General features: G+C 33.7%; 1 protein-coding gene and 3 long non-coding RNA genes across 4 annotated transcripts in view; 2 read left to right on the top strand and 2 right to left on the bottom strand.

Annotated features, from left to right (window-relative positions):
• The first annotated feature begins 1894 nt into the window (after window positions 1–1894).
• Window positions 1895–2481, top strand: LOC106095566 (uncharacterized). The gene is made up of 2 exons (XR_001222759.1): window positions 1895–2135; window positions 2200–2481. It is a non-coding gene; the product is annotated as an uncharacterized LOC106095566 (long non-coding RNA).
• Window positions 2482–7550: 5069 nt separating this feature from the next.
• Window positions 7551–15891, bottom strand: part of LOC106095587 (short-chain dehydrogenase/reductase family 16C member 6) — a 35672-nt gene continuing 27331 nt past the window's right edge. Inside the window, exons 2-4 of the mRNA XM_013262824.2 lie at window positions 9155–9272; window positions 8463–9063; window positions 7551–7822 (exon numbers count right to left, since the gene is read on the bottom strand). Of these exons, the coding sequence (XP_013118278.1) occupies window positions 7720–7822; window positions 8463–9063; window positions 9155–9272 (822 nt within the window). The 3' untranslated portion in view covers window positions 7551–7719. The remainder of the gene's footprint in view (window positions 7823–8462; window positions 9064–9154; window positions 9273–15891) is intronic.
• Window positions 11477–11984, bottom strand: LOC131995939 (uncharacterized). Its single transcript, XR_009397701.1, has 2 exons — window positions 11838–11984; window positions 11477–11771 (listed from the first exon to the last, which is right to left on the bottom strand). It is a non-coding gene; the product is annotated as an uncharacterized LOC131995939 (long non-coding RNA).
• Window positions 14567–15418, top strand: LOC106095588 (uncharacterized). Its single transcript, XR_001222769.2, has 2 exons — window positions 14567–15001; window positions 15067–15418. It is a non-coding gene; the product is annotated as an uncharacterized LOC106095588 (long non-coding RNA).

The following is a 15891-nucleotide window of genomic DNA, read 5'->3' as shown; positions in this document are numbered from 1 at the left end:
AAGCACAATTTTCCAAAAGCCTTTCTAAATAATCTTGTAATTGCATGACCAAAAGCACAACACTATCTTTCCCAGTAGTTATTACTCCGTACAGATTTATTGCCATAGCTTGCTATGAAAGAAACATTCTTAATTTATTTTAGACGTATATTTATTTATATACAAATTCTTTCTCATTCATGCATCCACCAATACTAAATTGTTTTCCACCCCGAGTAAGTACATGTAAGCAATAGCACTAACAAACACTTAGTAACAATTAGAAGTTTGGCGATCGCGTTTATTTTACGTTACGTTACGAATTATAGCGAAACGAATCCTTTTCATCTTTATTTTCCGCTCATGTTTTACATGGAGTTTCACCGCGAAAACCAAATATAGTATCGGCCTATACACAGAAATACATACACAAAATCAAGCATACAATTTTTGCAGATAAGCTGATACACATTCACTCACTCTAATAGAAATAAAAACTGATCTGTCAAAATATACTTTGGCAGTAGACAGAAAGAAGTTTGACAGAAAAGTGAGAATTTCTACTACCATCCCCAGAGAGTTGCATTGTTGATTTCGTTGTTGTTGGGCAAGCGATGCTACCATGGTACAATTAAGAGGAAGCGTCATTAGCACAACAACAAAAATCTACCCCCAACGAAACTACCTTGAGTGGCAAATGCCGTAAATTGAAATGTCAAAGTGGTTTTATAAATGTCAAAGTGGTTTGTATTACAACCTATCTTCTTCCAATGCGTTTTATATTTGGATTTTTATCATTAGAATGCGGTTGCTTCTGTGTAGAATATCGGATCGAAGATAACATATTTTTAAGATTTTAGAAAAAAATCACAGCTGTGTTATCAAGCCATTGACATTTAGACTTACTGCAAAATCTAAACAAAATAAAAAGAATTTACTCAGCTGTTCACATGACCTCACTTCATCTATTTCAGCAGCAATATCTACGATTTGTTTATGCTCGGCACATTTACTTGCTTCATCCTCCCTCATTGTGATGATATATTTGCCGGATTTCAGTTTTGCATTGAGTTAATTCAGTACTAATTTAACTATCATGGAAACACAGGAAGGTAAAGTCATTTACAGGTTGTGTCAGTTGCCAAACAACAAAATATTGAGTGCACTATCTGTCAAAATCAATGATTAATGCAACTCTGATTTTGTGTGTGTTACTAGTTCGCGCGATTTTTCGTTGTTTATGTGTGGTATGGTTCTTAACTATAATGCATACACACAACCAAAACTAGCTGAAATATAGTGCACTTCGCGGGAAAAAAATTGTACTCAGCTGTTTACGGTACACTACCTGTTAATTATGTCATGGATACAACTCTGTTCCTCTAACTTTTCAAATCAAATGAAGACACACATAGAAATGTCACAGAATTGACATTTCAATCTATTTAACTTAGAGTATTTGAAAATGTTTAAATCAATAAAAAAGGTATAAAGAAAGGGGTTGGATCTAAAATGTTCGCACTTCTAAAAAGAACCTTGAATGCGTTTTGATAATTATTATTTAATAGAAATACAAACAGCCAGTAGCAAACGAGCCAGTTTTTCCGCACACGATCTTAAAGCTAATTGCAATTATAAATATGACGAAGCGTTGTTCACAAACCCGACAATCGCTTGTCAGCTTTCTCTTTTTTCACCATGTTAAGCTGAGTATTCTGTTCAGCTTTTCAGGCGGAATGCTGTCAAACTCCATATAAAAAAATGTTGGCTAAAAATTAGCGGAAAAGTAGTACTCTGCCTAAAGCCAGGAAAATGGCAAAAAACTACTACTAAGTGGCAACACTTAAAACTATTACCGGCATCATTTTTGTTTGTTTTATTGGTTTTAGTGGTTCATTTTTCTTTATTTATTTGAGAAAAAGTATATATAATAGAGAAAGTAATAAGTGATTTTCGCTTGTGAAACAATTGAAAATTTCAGCGGCTATTCCGAAAGCAGAATACAATACCAACCTTTACAGACAAATAAAGGGAGAGTGCGAAAATTTTGGATGCGGAAGCCTATATTTTGCCATTATGATGAGAACTTCAGGTCGATTTGGGTTATGTGAATGGAACATTCCGTAGTGCAACCTATTCTTATATTGTCATTATAGGTAGGTAAAACTGAATGTACAAATGATATGCGTTCGTCTATAACAGTTTGTGTTTAAAATATAGCTACAGTTCTACGTGGAAGTGAAAAAGTTCATCAACAAAGCTTTCAGGACAACTATGGTACACATAGCACTACGGGCACACTAATACAGAATAGGTCTTGGTACAATTAGAAGGTGAAGTCATGAGCCCAGCTGGTCAAACTTTCCAATTTCAGATTTGAATCCAGATTTTTGTTTTTCTTCACATTTTGAATTTATAATTTACACTTTTATAATCATAACTCTTTTGATCTTGTGGCTGCTACACACGATAATGCAAATAAAAACTAAAATGTCAATTTGACATTGTGCAGAAGTTTGACAGCCTAGTGGGAATTGCCGCCACCATCCCCACAAGGTTGTATCTTTGATTTCGTTGTTGTTAGGCTTATGATTTTACAAAGGCAGATTTAAAAAGTTGGTCTCACGCAAACTGCTAGCAGCCGGCCAGGTTTGACGGCATTAAGATGACACATATTTGTTTGCATTCTCTTTGTTGTTATCTTCTTTCTCGCATATTCTCTGATCATATACGCTCACGTATACACACACTCACACAAATGTCTTTGTGAGTTTTGGCAAAACGTCTTTCAGCTTGATGACAATATGGCCGATTGCACCATATGATTTGTGGTTGTTGTACAAATGAGACCATCTTTAACTGTTTCGCCATGTGACTTAACCTTCTAATTGTACCAAGGACAGCGTAAGTGGGGTAGGCGACAAGAACCTGAAGCATTTCCCATGCCAACGTCAGGCTTTCGTGGCTAACAAATACTGACACACGTGGACCAACTTAGTGCCAGCCAGATTTTTTTTTAACTTCACTTCAAATGATTTCTATTTAAATTTAAATTTTAAGTTTAAAGTTACAGTTTGTCATTATAATGTCATTTAGTTGAAATATATACGACAATTTAGTGGGACGATACAACTCTTAAATTCCTCTATATATCAGCCATGATATAACTACCAGGTAGTGTACCGGAAACAGCTGAGTAAAAATTATCTCGCGAAGTGCACTATCTGTCAACGAGTTTTGGTTGTGTGTGTGTATGATAGTTAAGAACCATAACACACAACAAAAATTGGTGCGAACTAGTAACATACACAAAATCAGAGTTGCACTAATCACAGATTTTGGTAGATAGTGTACACAATATTTTGTTGTTGGGCAACTGCCCCTACTTGTATAAGACTATGTCTTGCTTAATGCTTTGAAAAGAAAGGGTCATGGCTAGGCAAATTTATACAATGTAAAGTCACAAGCCAACTGATGGAAATTTTCAATTTCAGAGTTGTATCCAAATCCCGATATACGTCAAATGCTTTGTTTGGATTTTTAAATTCTTTCACATTTTTTTTCTTATTTTACATTTCACTTGTTTTAATTTATAATTTACACATTTACAATGATAAATTTGTGTATCGGTTACTAAACTTGATAATATTGGGTTGCCCAAAAAGTAATTGCGGATTTTTCATATAGTCGGCGTTGACAAATTTTTTCACAGCTTGTGACTCTGTAATTGCATTCTTTCTTTTGTCAGTTATCAGCTGTTACTTTTGGCTTGCTTTAGAAAAAAAGTGTACAAAAGTGTATTTGATTAAAGTTCATTCTTAGTTTTATTAAAAATGCATTTACTTTCTTTTAAAAAATCCGCAATTACTTTTTGGGCAACCCAATAGTAAGTATTTTTTATTGAAACTTTCTTCTGTTTCGATTAAGCTAAGTATTCTGTTCAGCTTTTCAAAAATAGGCGGAAAAGTAGTACTCTGTGTATTATGAGGAAAATTGCAAAAAAAAAAAATTAAAGCGGCAACACTTGAAACCATTGCCGGCATCATTTTTGCATATTATATTGGTTTCAATGGTTCGTTCTTCTTTATATATTAAGGAAAAAATAAATTAAGTAGAGAAAACAATAAGTACAGATAAAAAACGTGTTTTGGTATGGAAACAAAAACATTTAAATGCTGTCAAATTCCGCTCGCGGAATAATTTAAAATTTCCGCGACTATTCCCAAAGGAGAATAGAATACCAACCCTTATTGATGATATTATGTTCGTTTTTCACCGTTGACAACCTTTTTTTCGCGATAGCTTTTTTGAAATATTACGAAAATAACAATGATAAAATAACAAGTTTATTAAAATTTTACCTACTAAACAAAATCAGCAAGTTTTTTGGCTTTACAATCTATTATCTCAAAAAAGTAATCGGAAAAAAGTAATCCCGAAGAAAGGGCTGGTACTATATTCGCTTTCAGCGAAATTTTTTTAGGATTATTTTTTTTTACTTCTGTGATTTTATTGTTGACCTTTGGAATTTTATAACTTTTGTCTTCTTGATTTGGGTCGAGGTCATCGAACAATTTACAAAAACAGGTGTTGGTGTTTTATTTGTAATTTTTACCAATATTTCGACCAGGGTTTGAACTATAAATTTAACAAACAAGAAATTTTACAAAAAATTATTAAAACTATAAAAACATTTATTAATTTGAAAATAATTACATTTTGAAACAAAACAATAGAAATTTCCATTACAGCGCACAAGTTCGACTAAAGCTCTCCCATTTTTGTCTGTATTTTTGTACCAAATTCCTGTAAATCTGTGCACAATTGTCTGTGTCTTTCTTAAAGTTCATGCGTTTGTTTGTGGGGGTGTCAATAATAAGTAACATTTCTGAAGTCAATCGTCTTTTCTGATTAGATTTTTGTGATAGTATGTCTACGTCTTCAAAATTTGGTGTATGCCCTGTTAAAGTGCATTGTGCTGCAAGTGCAGTTTTTTGTTCTAAAGGTTTGTTTTTCATTTTCTGGTCAGATATATGAGATGATAATCTTGTCTTTAATTTCGTTTTAGTTGTTCCCACATATGTCATTGGAAATAAATTTGCTTCATCCCCGTTACATTTAATCTTATAAACTACATTTGATTTGTCCTCCTTTTTCGTCCTTGATTTTGTCCTGCTGAATAAGCTATTTAATGTGATGTGGCTTTTCAAGGCAAGCTGGTATTTTTCCCTGTTGTACATATTTAAACTGGTAAGTCTTTCCGAAATCCCTGGAATATACGTCGTTTTCTTGAAGATTTTTGGTGTTGATTCTCTTTGGGAAGTCATTTAATCGGAGTATTTGTTGAATTTTCTTGATGATATATTTTGTCACTGATTTTTAGTACTCTGTCGATGAAATTAGTAGCCGTAAACTCTTTTTACTTACTTTTATTAGATAAAAGATTTTGAAGCAAAAAAACTTGTTGATTTCATTCAGTAGGACATTCCATCATTATGGCTGGTACTATGTTCGTTTTTCACTATTGAAAACCCATTTTTTCGCGATTACTTTTTTGAAGCAATACACAATTATCAATGATAAAAGAACAATTTTATTAAAATTGAACTATTAGTAATGATGGAATGTGCTACTGATTGAAATCAACAAGTTTTTGCTCTTTAACATTTATTATCTAAAAAAAATAATCAGCGAAAAATATATAAAATATAAAAGCGAATATAGTACCAGCCTTTACTGACGAACACTTTTTCATAAATGTATTATGTTATCATTGAAATTTTTTTAGTGTGTCAAAAAAGAAGACGTGAAAAAATGTGTTTTCACCTGTGAAAAACTAATATAGTACCAGCCTTAAATCTGGAAAACGCAAGCTGATCAGCCTCACCAAGTCTGCTATCAACGACATCATATTAATATATGTTATCAATAAAATTTCCTTATCTTAGAGGGTGTGCCAATCGGTAACAATCTCCTATGGTGAGATGTAAAAAGGACGTAGGGGGTGTTTTTTTACCCTGGTGAGAAAAAATTTACTTTTTGCTGTGCCAAACGGTTACTTTCTCACTATACTGATTTTTGACATTCCTGCCTGAGCAACAACAAGCCAAACTATTTCAAATAATCAAAATTTATTGAAAATTATCCATGACTTGATTAAAAACAATTGTTTAGTAAAATTGCAATAAGAACAAACAAGTCTCTTTGAATTAATGATTTTATTATACCAAAAGTTATTCACCACACTAAACGTCATATTTATACATTTTTACGCAGCCTTAGACCAAAAATATTTATGCCACGCATTAACCAAAATTTCATGTTTGGAAATTTAAGCATCTGCTAATAGGTTTAAATTAGTATTTAAACTTGAAGATTCAAATGCAGCATCCACTCCGGACATATCACAGCCTACTCCAACTACTTCGAATTCAACTGTAATGGTTCCTGCGTCACCGAAGAGAATTTCTTTGAAGATCGTGACGGTGTCACTGTAGGGGGAATGGTTGTAGCAACACCGTCCCAATCGATGACAACAGACAACAGCTATCCCGTGCTGGTAACAATAACGTTCGATCTATGTGGTGTTCAATGCTGTCACGAGAAGTTTAGCTGCGAGCTACCGGGCACGTCCACAGGTTGCGGATAGTGGAATGCTCCATACGGAGTAGCTGCAACGGCAGTCGCGGACAATCAGCGTTATCGAGCGGAGAGTCTCAGTGAGAGGCCGGGCGGCACCGGCTCTTGCACAAATACTGAGTGCATATGATGCTCGATATGACAAGGCGGTTTATTGGCGCCTTTAAATAACCAATGGCCAACCTGTTCCCACGGCGACCAGTCCTTTGGACCGGAAGGAGCTTGCTCTCCTACAGGAGCTTGACGAGGATCGCCACCTCCACATGAAAATGTGGCTACAACAGATGTTAGTTGCTCGCAACACAAACTCATCTCTTTGTATTTGAAGTTTATCTTTATATTAATAACACTTATTAATAGTTGTTAAGGAACTGAGTGAGTTTTATTATAAAAACAACTATATATATGAAAATTGGTTTGGTTAGCGAAGAAGACCAACTTTGAAAGCAAATTTATTTGAGTGTATTATATTATTAACAAAAATAATGTAACAAATTCCAGGTTTAAGCATTGTACTGACTTCATTCGCAGCGAAAATGCCTATTAAATTATTGCGAAATCCGAGGTACCTATTCTTTGTTAGAACACAAACAAAAGTCAAACAACAACACACAACAAAGACAAACAACATCATTGAAACAGAGTTGATTGGTGCCCATTTCGTCAGTTTTTTATTACACTGGCAATTAATTGAAGCGAAATTTGTATTGGCGCAGCGACATGTCGCTACTGTTTTGCTCATAGAACTCAGTACCACCTGTACGGATTGTGTTCGCATTATCTTCGTCAACATTTTTTTTATAGTGCGTTTTGACAATTGCACGTGTGAAAAGTCGAAGTCCTTACAAGGCTTTATCTGAAATTCACATGAGAGGTTGTATGTTTTGTTGCCAAAACGAACAATACTCACCTTAAGACTCGTCCAAACAACGTTTAATATCTAAAATATTATTTATTTGTCGATCTTATCCTAAATTTAAATAAATTTTTATCGAAAAAAATGAAGTATTAAAAATGCTTGGTCTAAACATTTATCTCACTAGTGTTTGCAATCGACAAGAATGTTATACTCTTCGTAGAAACTATGATCAAACCATAATATTAACCTGCTGCGACTCGACCGCGTCCCTTAAACATCATCATAGACTCGGGACCACGAACGACGCGTGACATTAGTTCCCAGCACATTTTTGCAGGCAGTAAGCTGTAAAAATACAAATGTTTTAAAATTTAATATTCATAGACAAGGTAGAAAATTAGTATATTCAATAAAAAAAGAACTTCAAACTTCACTCAGAGAAATTTGTTAGTAAAAACAGCAATAGTGTTTGCTATAACAACAAACCTGCTGAAAAAAGACTGCTGTAAATTTCGGTAGAAACAGCAAGTATTTTCTGCAGTTTTCAGTTGGTAAAATTTATGTATGGTAACTGTATTGAGCCTAGTACTAACTTCACTCGCACGAAAACGGTCTATTAATTTATTATCATAGATCGACACACAACAATTGCAACTACATTGAAGCGGAGTTGTTTGTGACCCAGTTCGTGTGCATTTAATTACATTTGAAATTATTTGAAGCGAAATTTTTATTGACGCCGCGATGTGTCACCACATTTTGTTCATAGAACTCAGTACCACTTCTACGGAATGTGTTCGCATTTTCTTCGGGCCCAATTTTTTAAAATGAGTTTTGACAGTTGTTCGGGGGAAAAGTCGATCTCAGTACTAGGCTTTTGTACGGACTCAATTTTAATAACTGTTCCCGCCAAAATTTGTTTGTTCAATTTTTTCATGAATATACTGATTTTTCCAATAATATGTAAATTAATTTTCGTACGTACCATTTAAGTGGCGTAAATGTTCTGATAGAATTTGGTAGAACACACCAAACTTCATTCTTTCGCGTTGCTGCAACAATTTGATCCGCGACATACTGAGGTTCCAGCATGGGTATCATTCGCGGTTTAACTCCGGAAAACATTCCTGTATTAATGTAATACGGGCAGATCAATGTCATGAAGATGTTGTCAAATCCATGCGTTTTCAATTCGGTAAGAAGACTCTCATGAAAACCAATACAGGCGTATTTTGTGGCACTATAGTCAGTGCAACCATATGTCCCTAACATGCCTGTAACTGAGCCCACAGTAACTATGTGACCACTATTATTTTCAATCATATGCGGCAGAAAAGCCTTAACCGTCCAGTAGTGGGATATGACATTAATATTGTACGTGTTCTGAATGACTCTATCGGGCAGATCCCAAAATGGCTTGCAGCACACTATACCAGCATTATTCACTAATATATCGACATGGCCTATATCATTAATGGTCTGAGCAGCTCTTTGGTAGACTTCGTCACGGTCCGATATATCGACGACGTAACCTTTGCAGTTATGAAAGCCATTCCGGGCCAGAAGATCGACCGTTGTTTTGATTGCTAAATCGTTTAAGAGCATCAAATATATTCACAAGTAACGATTATTTGGATTTTTGTAATTAAATGTAAAAACACCTATTTGCCACCTCACCTTCTTGATTGATATCCCATATTACAACGCGGGCTCTCAGTTTTGCAAAGTTTAATGCTAATAATCTTCCGACTCCTCCGCCACCTCCAGTAATTAAAACCACTTTATTGGAGACATCCTAAAAAGAAGAAAAATAAAACATTGAATTAAATGAAGCTGAGAAAATACAACAATGAAATATTTGGAACGCTTCTTAGAACAGAATACAATACAATATTAACTAAATTAATTAAATAATAGTTTGAACTTCAATATTAACAGCTATCTCCCACACAAAACAAATCGAAAGCTTACTCTAAAGACTGGTACAGATTTCGTCTTTTCGCCCGAACAACTGTCTTAATGCATTATAAAAAATGGCGAAAAAAAAATCCGAATATATTCCGTAGAAATGGTACCGAGTTCTATAAACAAAATAATAGCGACATGTTGCTGCGCTAATACAAATTTCGTATCAATAAATTGCCAATGTGTCTGTTTGAATGATGTTGTCTTTGTTGTGTACACGTACAGTATAAACAACTGTGGCTTCGTTTGGCTGACGCTATTTCAAAGCTGTTTCATTTAGTTAATGTTTCATTGTGCTTACACAAACATAGTTTGGTCTTTTCAATAGTGGTAGTCATTGTACAATTATATGTGTGTTCGGGTACTCAAAAATGTGTGCAAATTTGCACAAATTGTTACTGGAAGTCGTCCGCGTACTTTATTTGCCAGCAGAGAGAGCGGGAGAGTGCGTGGGAGCGAGCACAATTTTGATAGTTTGGTAAATGAGAGCTGGAGGTTTTTTCCCCAGCAGAAATTTACAGCATTAATCAGCTGCTTAATTAAAACCTGCTGTTTAATTAAAATAATTAGCAAAAGAGAGTAAAGGCTGTGCTAACTCTCCTGCAAATTTTTTAACGGAAACGGACGCGAACAGACCTAACAACGAAATCTACGAAACAAACCTGTGGGGATGAGGGTAGAAATTCCCACTCATCTGTCAAACATCTGTACATTAATTTCGAAACTTTTTTATCGCGTGAACATACTTTACTTTAAAGGATGCACAGCTAACTATCGTCGATATGGCTTTAGGTAATATTTGGGTTGTTCTGCAATATTTACCAGTCTAGCGGATTCGCTAGCTTAAGCAGAGCATACTGTTCAGCTTTCGGAATTGTTGCGAAAAATGTAAACAAAATTTTATAATAAATTTAAACATAATTGCATAAATTTTTTTGTTTTTGCTCAATCTTACATTCATATTACACTAGGATTAACAGTTTTAAAGGGCTCCTTTTTTTAAGATATTAGCGTAAAAAAGGCACGTATATATTAAGGTACTACGTTTTGTTCACAGTTGAAAACATATGTTTTTCGCGAATACTTTTTTGAAATACTGAAAAAATCACAATGATCACATAATTTTACTAAAAATGTTCATAAATTATGAGGGGATGTCCTACCTAATGAAATCTTTTTGCTTATAAATCTTCTATCAAAAACTCCGTTTACACTTCTCTTTAAATCCGGATTTAATGGCTCGATCATCTGTTTTCCCTTTATAAAATCAGCTGGCGAGAGGCTTAAATCCGGATTAAATGAGCAGTGTAAACGGGGCTAAAGAAAAAAAATAAAAAAATTCACGAAAAGCACGAAACATAACACCAACTGGCTGGTACTCTATTCGCTTTTCGCGATATTTTTCGCCGTTTACTTTTTACTGATTTCATTTAGTAGGACATTCTTTCATTACTTATGGTAAAATTTGCATAAAATTGTTATTTTATCACTGTTATTTGTGTAGTTTTTAAGAAAGTAATCGTGATAAAGGTTTTCAACGGTGAAAAACGAACATAGTACCCGTCTCAGTTCATTATGTGATTTTATTAAAATCCTAAGCAATTTTGTAATTCCAGTAGTGGAATTCAGTAAAGTGTTTTAACGAAAATCGTGTAGTTAAAAGCGATAAGAGAAAAGTTTACGAATTTAGTATTCAGTAGCTGCTTTTAGCGATAGTCGACATCGTTAAAATCAGCTGTTTTGGCTAACGAAAAGAAATTTGTTAACTAAACGACGGACAATTATTTGTGTTTACTTTAACGAAATATATAAAGATAAATCGTAGGCTTTCGACTAATTTTCTCTGGTTTTTTCTTTCCACATTTCGGATATGTGTGTGTACAATCAATAAGCGTTGTAGCGGGTGCTTCTTAATATAAAAAAAATGTCCGCAAAAGTTTTATACGAATAAATTTGAATTGATAGCACTTTTCCTAAATAATTGTGTTAGTTTCATTTAGATTTGTGATGTTTTTTTAGCAAATAAAAGAAGGATTTCAGGCTATGAGAGGTTTTATATATTATTTTTAATAATTCTTTTTGTGTTTTTCGGTTTTTTTGGTAGAGTTGCCAGAGAGGAAAAATAGATAACGATTTCTGTTAACGAAGAATTAGAGAATCACATAATCGTAAGTGAATCGTATGGCGAAACAATTAAAAGTCGTCTCATTTGTACAACAACCAGAAATCATATGGTGCAATCGGCCATCTTGTCATCAAGCTGATCAAAGTTTTGCCAACACACACAAAGAAATTTGCGTGTGTGTGTGTATACGTATGCGTACATGAGCTGAGAATATGCGAGAAAGAAGATAACAACAAATAGAATGAAAAGAAAATGATGTCATCTTAATACCGTCAAAACTGGCCGGCTGTTAACAGCTCTTCGCGTGAGGCCACCTTTTAAATCCGCCTTTGTGGTCAGCAGGTAAATAGGTGAAACGACTTTTTTAAGTTTAACAAAAACATTTTATACTTCAATAAGAAATTGTCAGATGTTGGGAAAAAGTGCTGTCCAAAACTGCCGATAATAACCGGTATTCGATACAAACGAAGTGTTGCATTTGAAATTCGAAGATTTACTGGAAATCTCCTCAAATTAGTAGATTTGTTCACACTCAAAATGTATGGGAAACCTCGTTGCATAACAGCGGATTTCCGAAAATTCGTTGCAAATTTAGAATTGCTCCAAGTGCATACAAGATATTAGAACCTTTAACTATGCACTTCCATAGGATGACTGTCGTTTGCTCCATATAAAAAAACCTTTGAGCTAAATATATGTGAAATAAACAAAAGCCTTTCTTACACTAATGGCTTAAAAGGAGAACGTAGAAACAATTAATTCTATTGTAATAAGAAGTTAAGATTGCGTTAGTACAAAAAATTTTAATTATGTTCAAAAAAATTATGATATTTTGTTTCTATACTATTTCAAAAACTGAGTAGAATACTCTTAAGGCGCTAATACATGGCATGTAGATGTCTTAGGACATGCCACTTTTTGTATTCACCTGTAATTGAAAATGTTTGTCAAAATTGTTAATTTACTTACGATTCATTATTGCCATCACACCTGTATGTTGTTTTCGTATGAAAAAACTTAAAAATTTGAGCAAAGGTTGATTTTTTTATGCGTAAAAATTATTAAAGTTTTGAGAAAGCTGGTTAAAACATTCATTTTTTGAAAACAATTTAATTTGGGGTTGCTATCATTCGACTAACAATAAAAACAGCTGTTTTTTTGTCAGAAGGAAAAGAACATGCTCTATCGAAAAAATTACATGTGCTATTATGAAAAGTGATTTTCATATGATAGTTTCGTTTGTATCATACGACTGTACATGTGCTTAATTTAGTAATAGAGCCTTTAAGAAAGACAATATGACAGAATAAACCCATAATAGACGTTAAGAGATCAGTGGTGCACAAAATAAAAATGAGATTATATGCATAAGTTAATCTTCATAGTTTTTTATAATTCTCTCTATAGTATCAGCCTATACGTTCTTTTTTGCGGAAAAATTTTCGAAAATCGTTCTTTCGGTGGTTTGACAAGGTAACCAAATGTAAATGTTGCCATTTACATATGAAAATTAATATGGTATCAAACAATTTATCAGCTGCTTACATGCATGTGTACAGACAAATGTGTTGTAATTTCAACCAAAACCCACCCCTTCGTAATTAATAAATAATGAAACACAAAACCACTTTTATCCAAATATTGTTGTTGTAATTGCAAGACCAAAAGCACAACACATTCTTTTACAAACCTTATTATTTCGAGCAGATTGATTGAGTTGCTTGTTGTGAAAGAAATATTTATTTTTCTTTCGAGTATATTTATTTATACTTAATAAATACTTTCTCATTTATGCATCCACAAAACCCTTTATTTTTTTCCACCCAGAGTAAATACCAATACCAGTGAGCAACCAAGATATACTCATTTACAGGTAGTGTCAGTTGCCCAACGACAAAATATTGAGAACACTATCTGTCAAAATCAGTAATTAGTGCGTCTCTGATTTTGTGTATGTTACAAGTTCGCGCCATTTTTCGTTGTTTATGTGTGTCATGGTTCTTAACTATATTAGATTCACACAACCACTTCTGCACTTCGCGAGAAAAAATTGTACTCAGCTCTTTATGGTACACTACCTGGTAATTATGTCATCTGAGCAACATCACTGACACTAACAAACACTCCGTTACAAGTTTGTCGATCGCGTTTATATTGCGTAAGTAAATGGCTTGTTGCACAGCGACTGTGGTTGTGCTCTCCATGGGCGTGCGGAAATGCAAATTTTCCCCAGATGTAAAAACAAGTTATGACGAAACGAACACATTTCGGCAAATTTTCCCGTTGTTTTTTTTATAGAGTTTCAACGCGAAAACCAAATATAATACCGGCCATAAATCTGTTCCGTTTTTTGTGAAATTTAACGGCAATGCCGGTAGTTATAAAATAATCATTTTTGCTAAATTTCGTGGGAATCGGTGAACAAATGACCAAATTATTACAATATTAACCCAAACCGGACGAAAATAGTCAGATTTAGATTAATAACTAATATTGGGATATATGGGAGCTTTATCCTAATATGAACATATTTTTTTCAATTTCAATAGGCAAAAAAAGATGCCCCTATAAAATGTGAAGACGATGGGATAAAATTTGCGACCTGTACTTTGTACACAAATTAACATGGACAGACAGACAGACGGACATAGCTAAATCGAATCAGAAAGTAATTGTGAAAAGTGAACACAAATATTCTTGATTAACTCCGGTTTTGCTGAAGCTATAGACGGGAGTAGGTCACAATAGAACGCACAAGCGGTTGGTGTTTCTTCTGTCAAAGCTAATAAAGGGCACTCAATCACTCGTAGTTATGGAAAAGGATAATACAATAGTTATTTTCTTGGATTGCTTCTAGAATAATTTTTGTTACACACAATTTAGGCAGCTACAGAGAGCCATAATCGGCGCGGAATTGGCCGAGCTAATGCACTATTTCTCAAACCAAATATGGTGTCTTCGACAACATCCTCAAGAATATGTATCCGAAAAGGGCCAAGTACGGCATGTACTTTTTTAAAACTTATTGTTGGATAAATTGTTTTTACAAATGGCCGCGATATTTTCGAACAATAGTGATGCCAAAATTAAAAAAAATAATTGATAGTCCTGAAAACACAGTGTTGTATTTGATTTGATAAAAGTGCAAATGGGCCAAATATATATTTATTTGCTTCCCACACATGCCTGGCGCATTCCTGGTGTAATTCAAGAGAAAACCACTATTAGACGTGGTTAGACGGAAATAAAGTTGACAAAAAAAAATCTAGAAAATGGAATAATATTTTATTTCAATAATTTTTAAATAAATAATAAATTATAGTGTGAATTAAAAGAATGCAAAGCAGAAAAATCGAGAATGTGAATATATAAATGAACGAATTATACATGCGGAACGCACTTGAAAATGGAGAAGGCGGTAGAAATTAAATGAGGTATGTATATATGTATGTACATTAATGGTGTCCTATTGAATTAAAATATTTAATTATACATTTAGAAATTAGGCATCTTAATATTGACCAACAGATACACAACTTCCAAATACGACTTTTTTCAATATTAAATTAATTTCTTCTTTGTACAATGGAAGAACACCGAACAGTCCCTTTGCTAATTATCCATCTACCCGTATATATTGGTCTTTTAATGACTTTGTTTGAAGGCTCATTGACAGCAGTCAAAAATGCAATCCAGGTTGAAGAAGTTGACTTGGTATTGTTGGTCATCTACATAGTGTTACCAATTTGTTAACCAATGAAATCCATATATTTATATCATTAAGACCCTCTCCGCTTGTCATATAAACTAGTATTTTGTTTTTAATAAAAATACAAAATATTTAAATGCAATACATTTCATTTATTTGCCGCAATTAATCGACTGAAGTAAAAATGGTTTATTTTTAGGAAAATACCAATTATTTATTTTAATTATGTCAGTTAAATGAAAATTTTGAAAGAATAAACCAATTTTCATATAAATTGGCTTACTGAGTTTATAACCGCTTTAATTGAATAATTCAGCTTGCCATAAATGCAAATTGCATAATCATTTATTTATAATACGAATTTGTTTACATGATCAATTTCAGCTAAATTTTTAATTGAATATACAAATTTCTTATTTAAATCATGCTTTTAATTTTTTCAGTTTAGTCTTCCCAATATTGAGAGAGTCGGTTATTGTCTCGTCGTCGGTCTCCTGTTCGTTAGTGCTACTGCCCTGCTGATAGCTCAATATGGGGATATTTGCCTATCCTGGTCTTCCCAATCTTCAAAAAGACGGACTTGGTCCCGTAGTATGCCATGCCTAAAGTCTTAGC

This window comes from Stomoxys calcitrans, chromosome 3 (genome assembly GCF_963082655.1).
Source record: "Stomoxys calcitrans chromosome 3, idStoCalc2.1, whole genome shotgun sequence".
In the NCBI taxonomy this organism is placed as follows: domain Eukaryota; kingdom Metazoa; phylum Arthropoda; class Insecta; order Diptera; family Muscidae; genus Stomoxys; species Stomoxys calcitrans.
The sequence above is the reverse complement of the archived record's forward strand: the minus strand, read 5'-3'. Positions and strand labels throughout refer to the sequence as shown.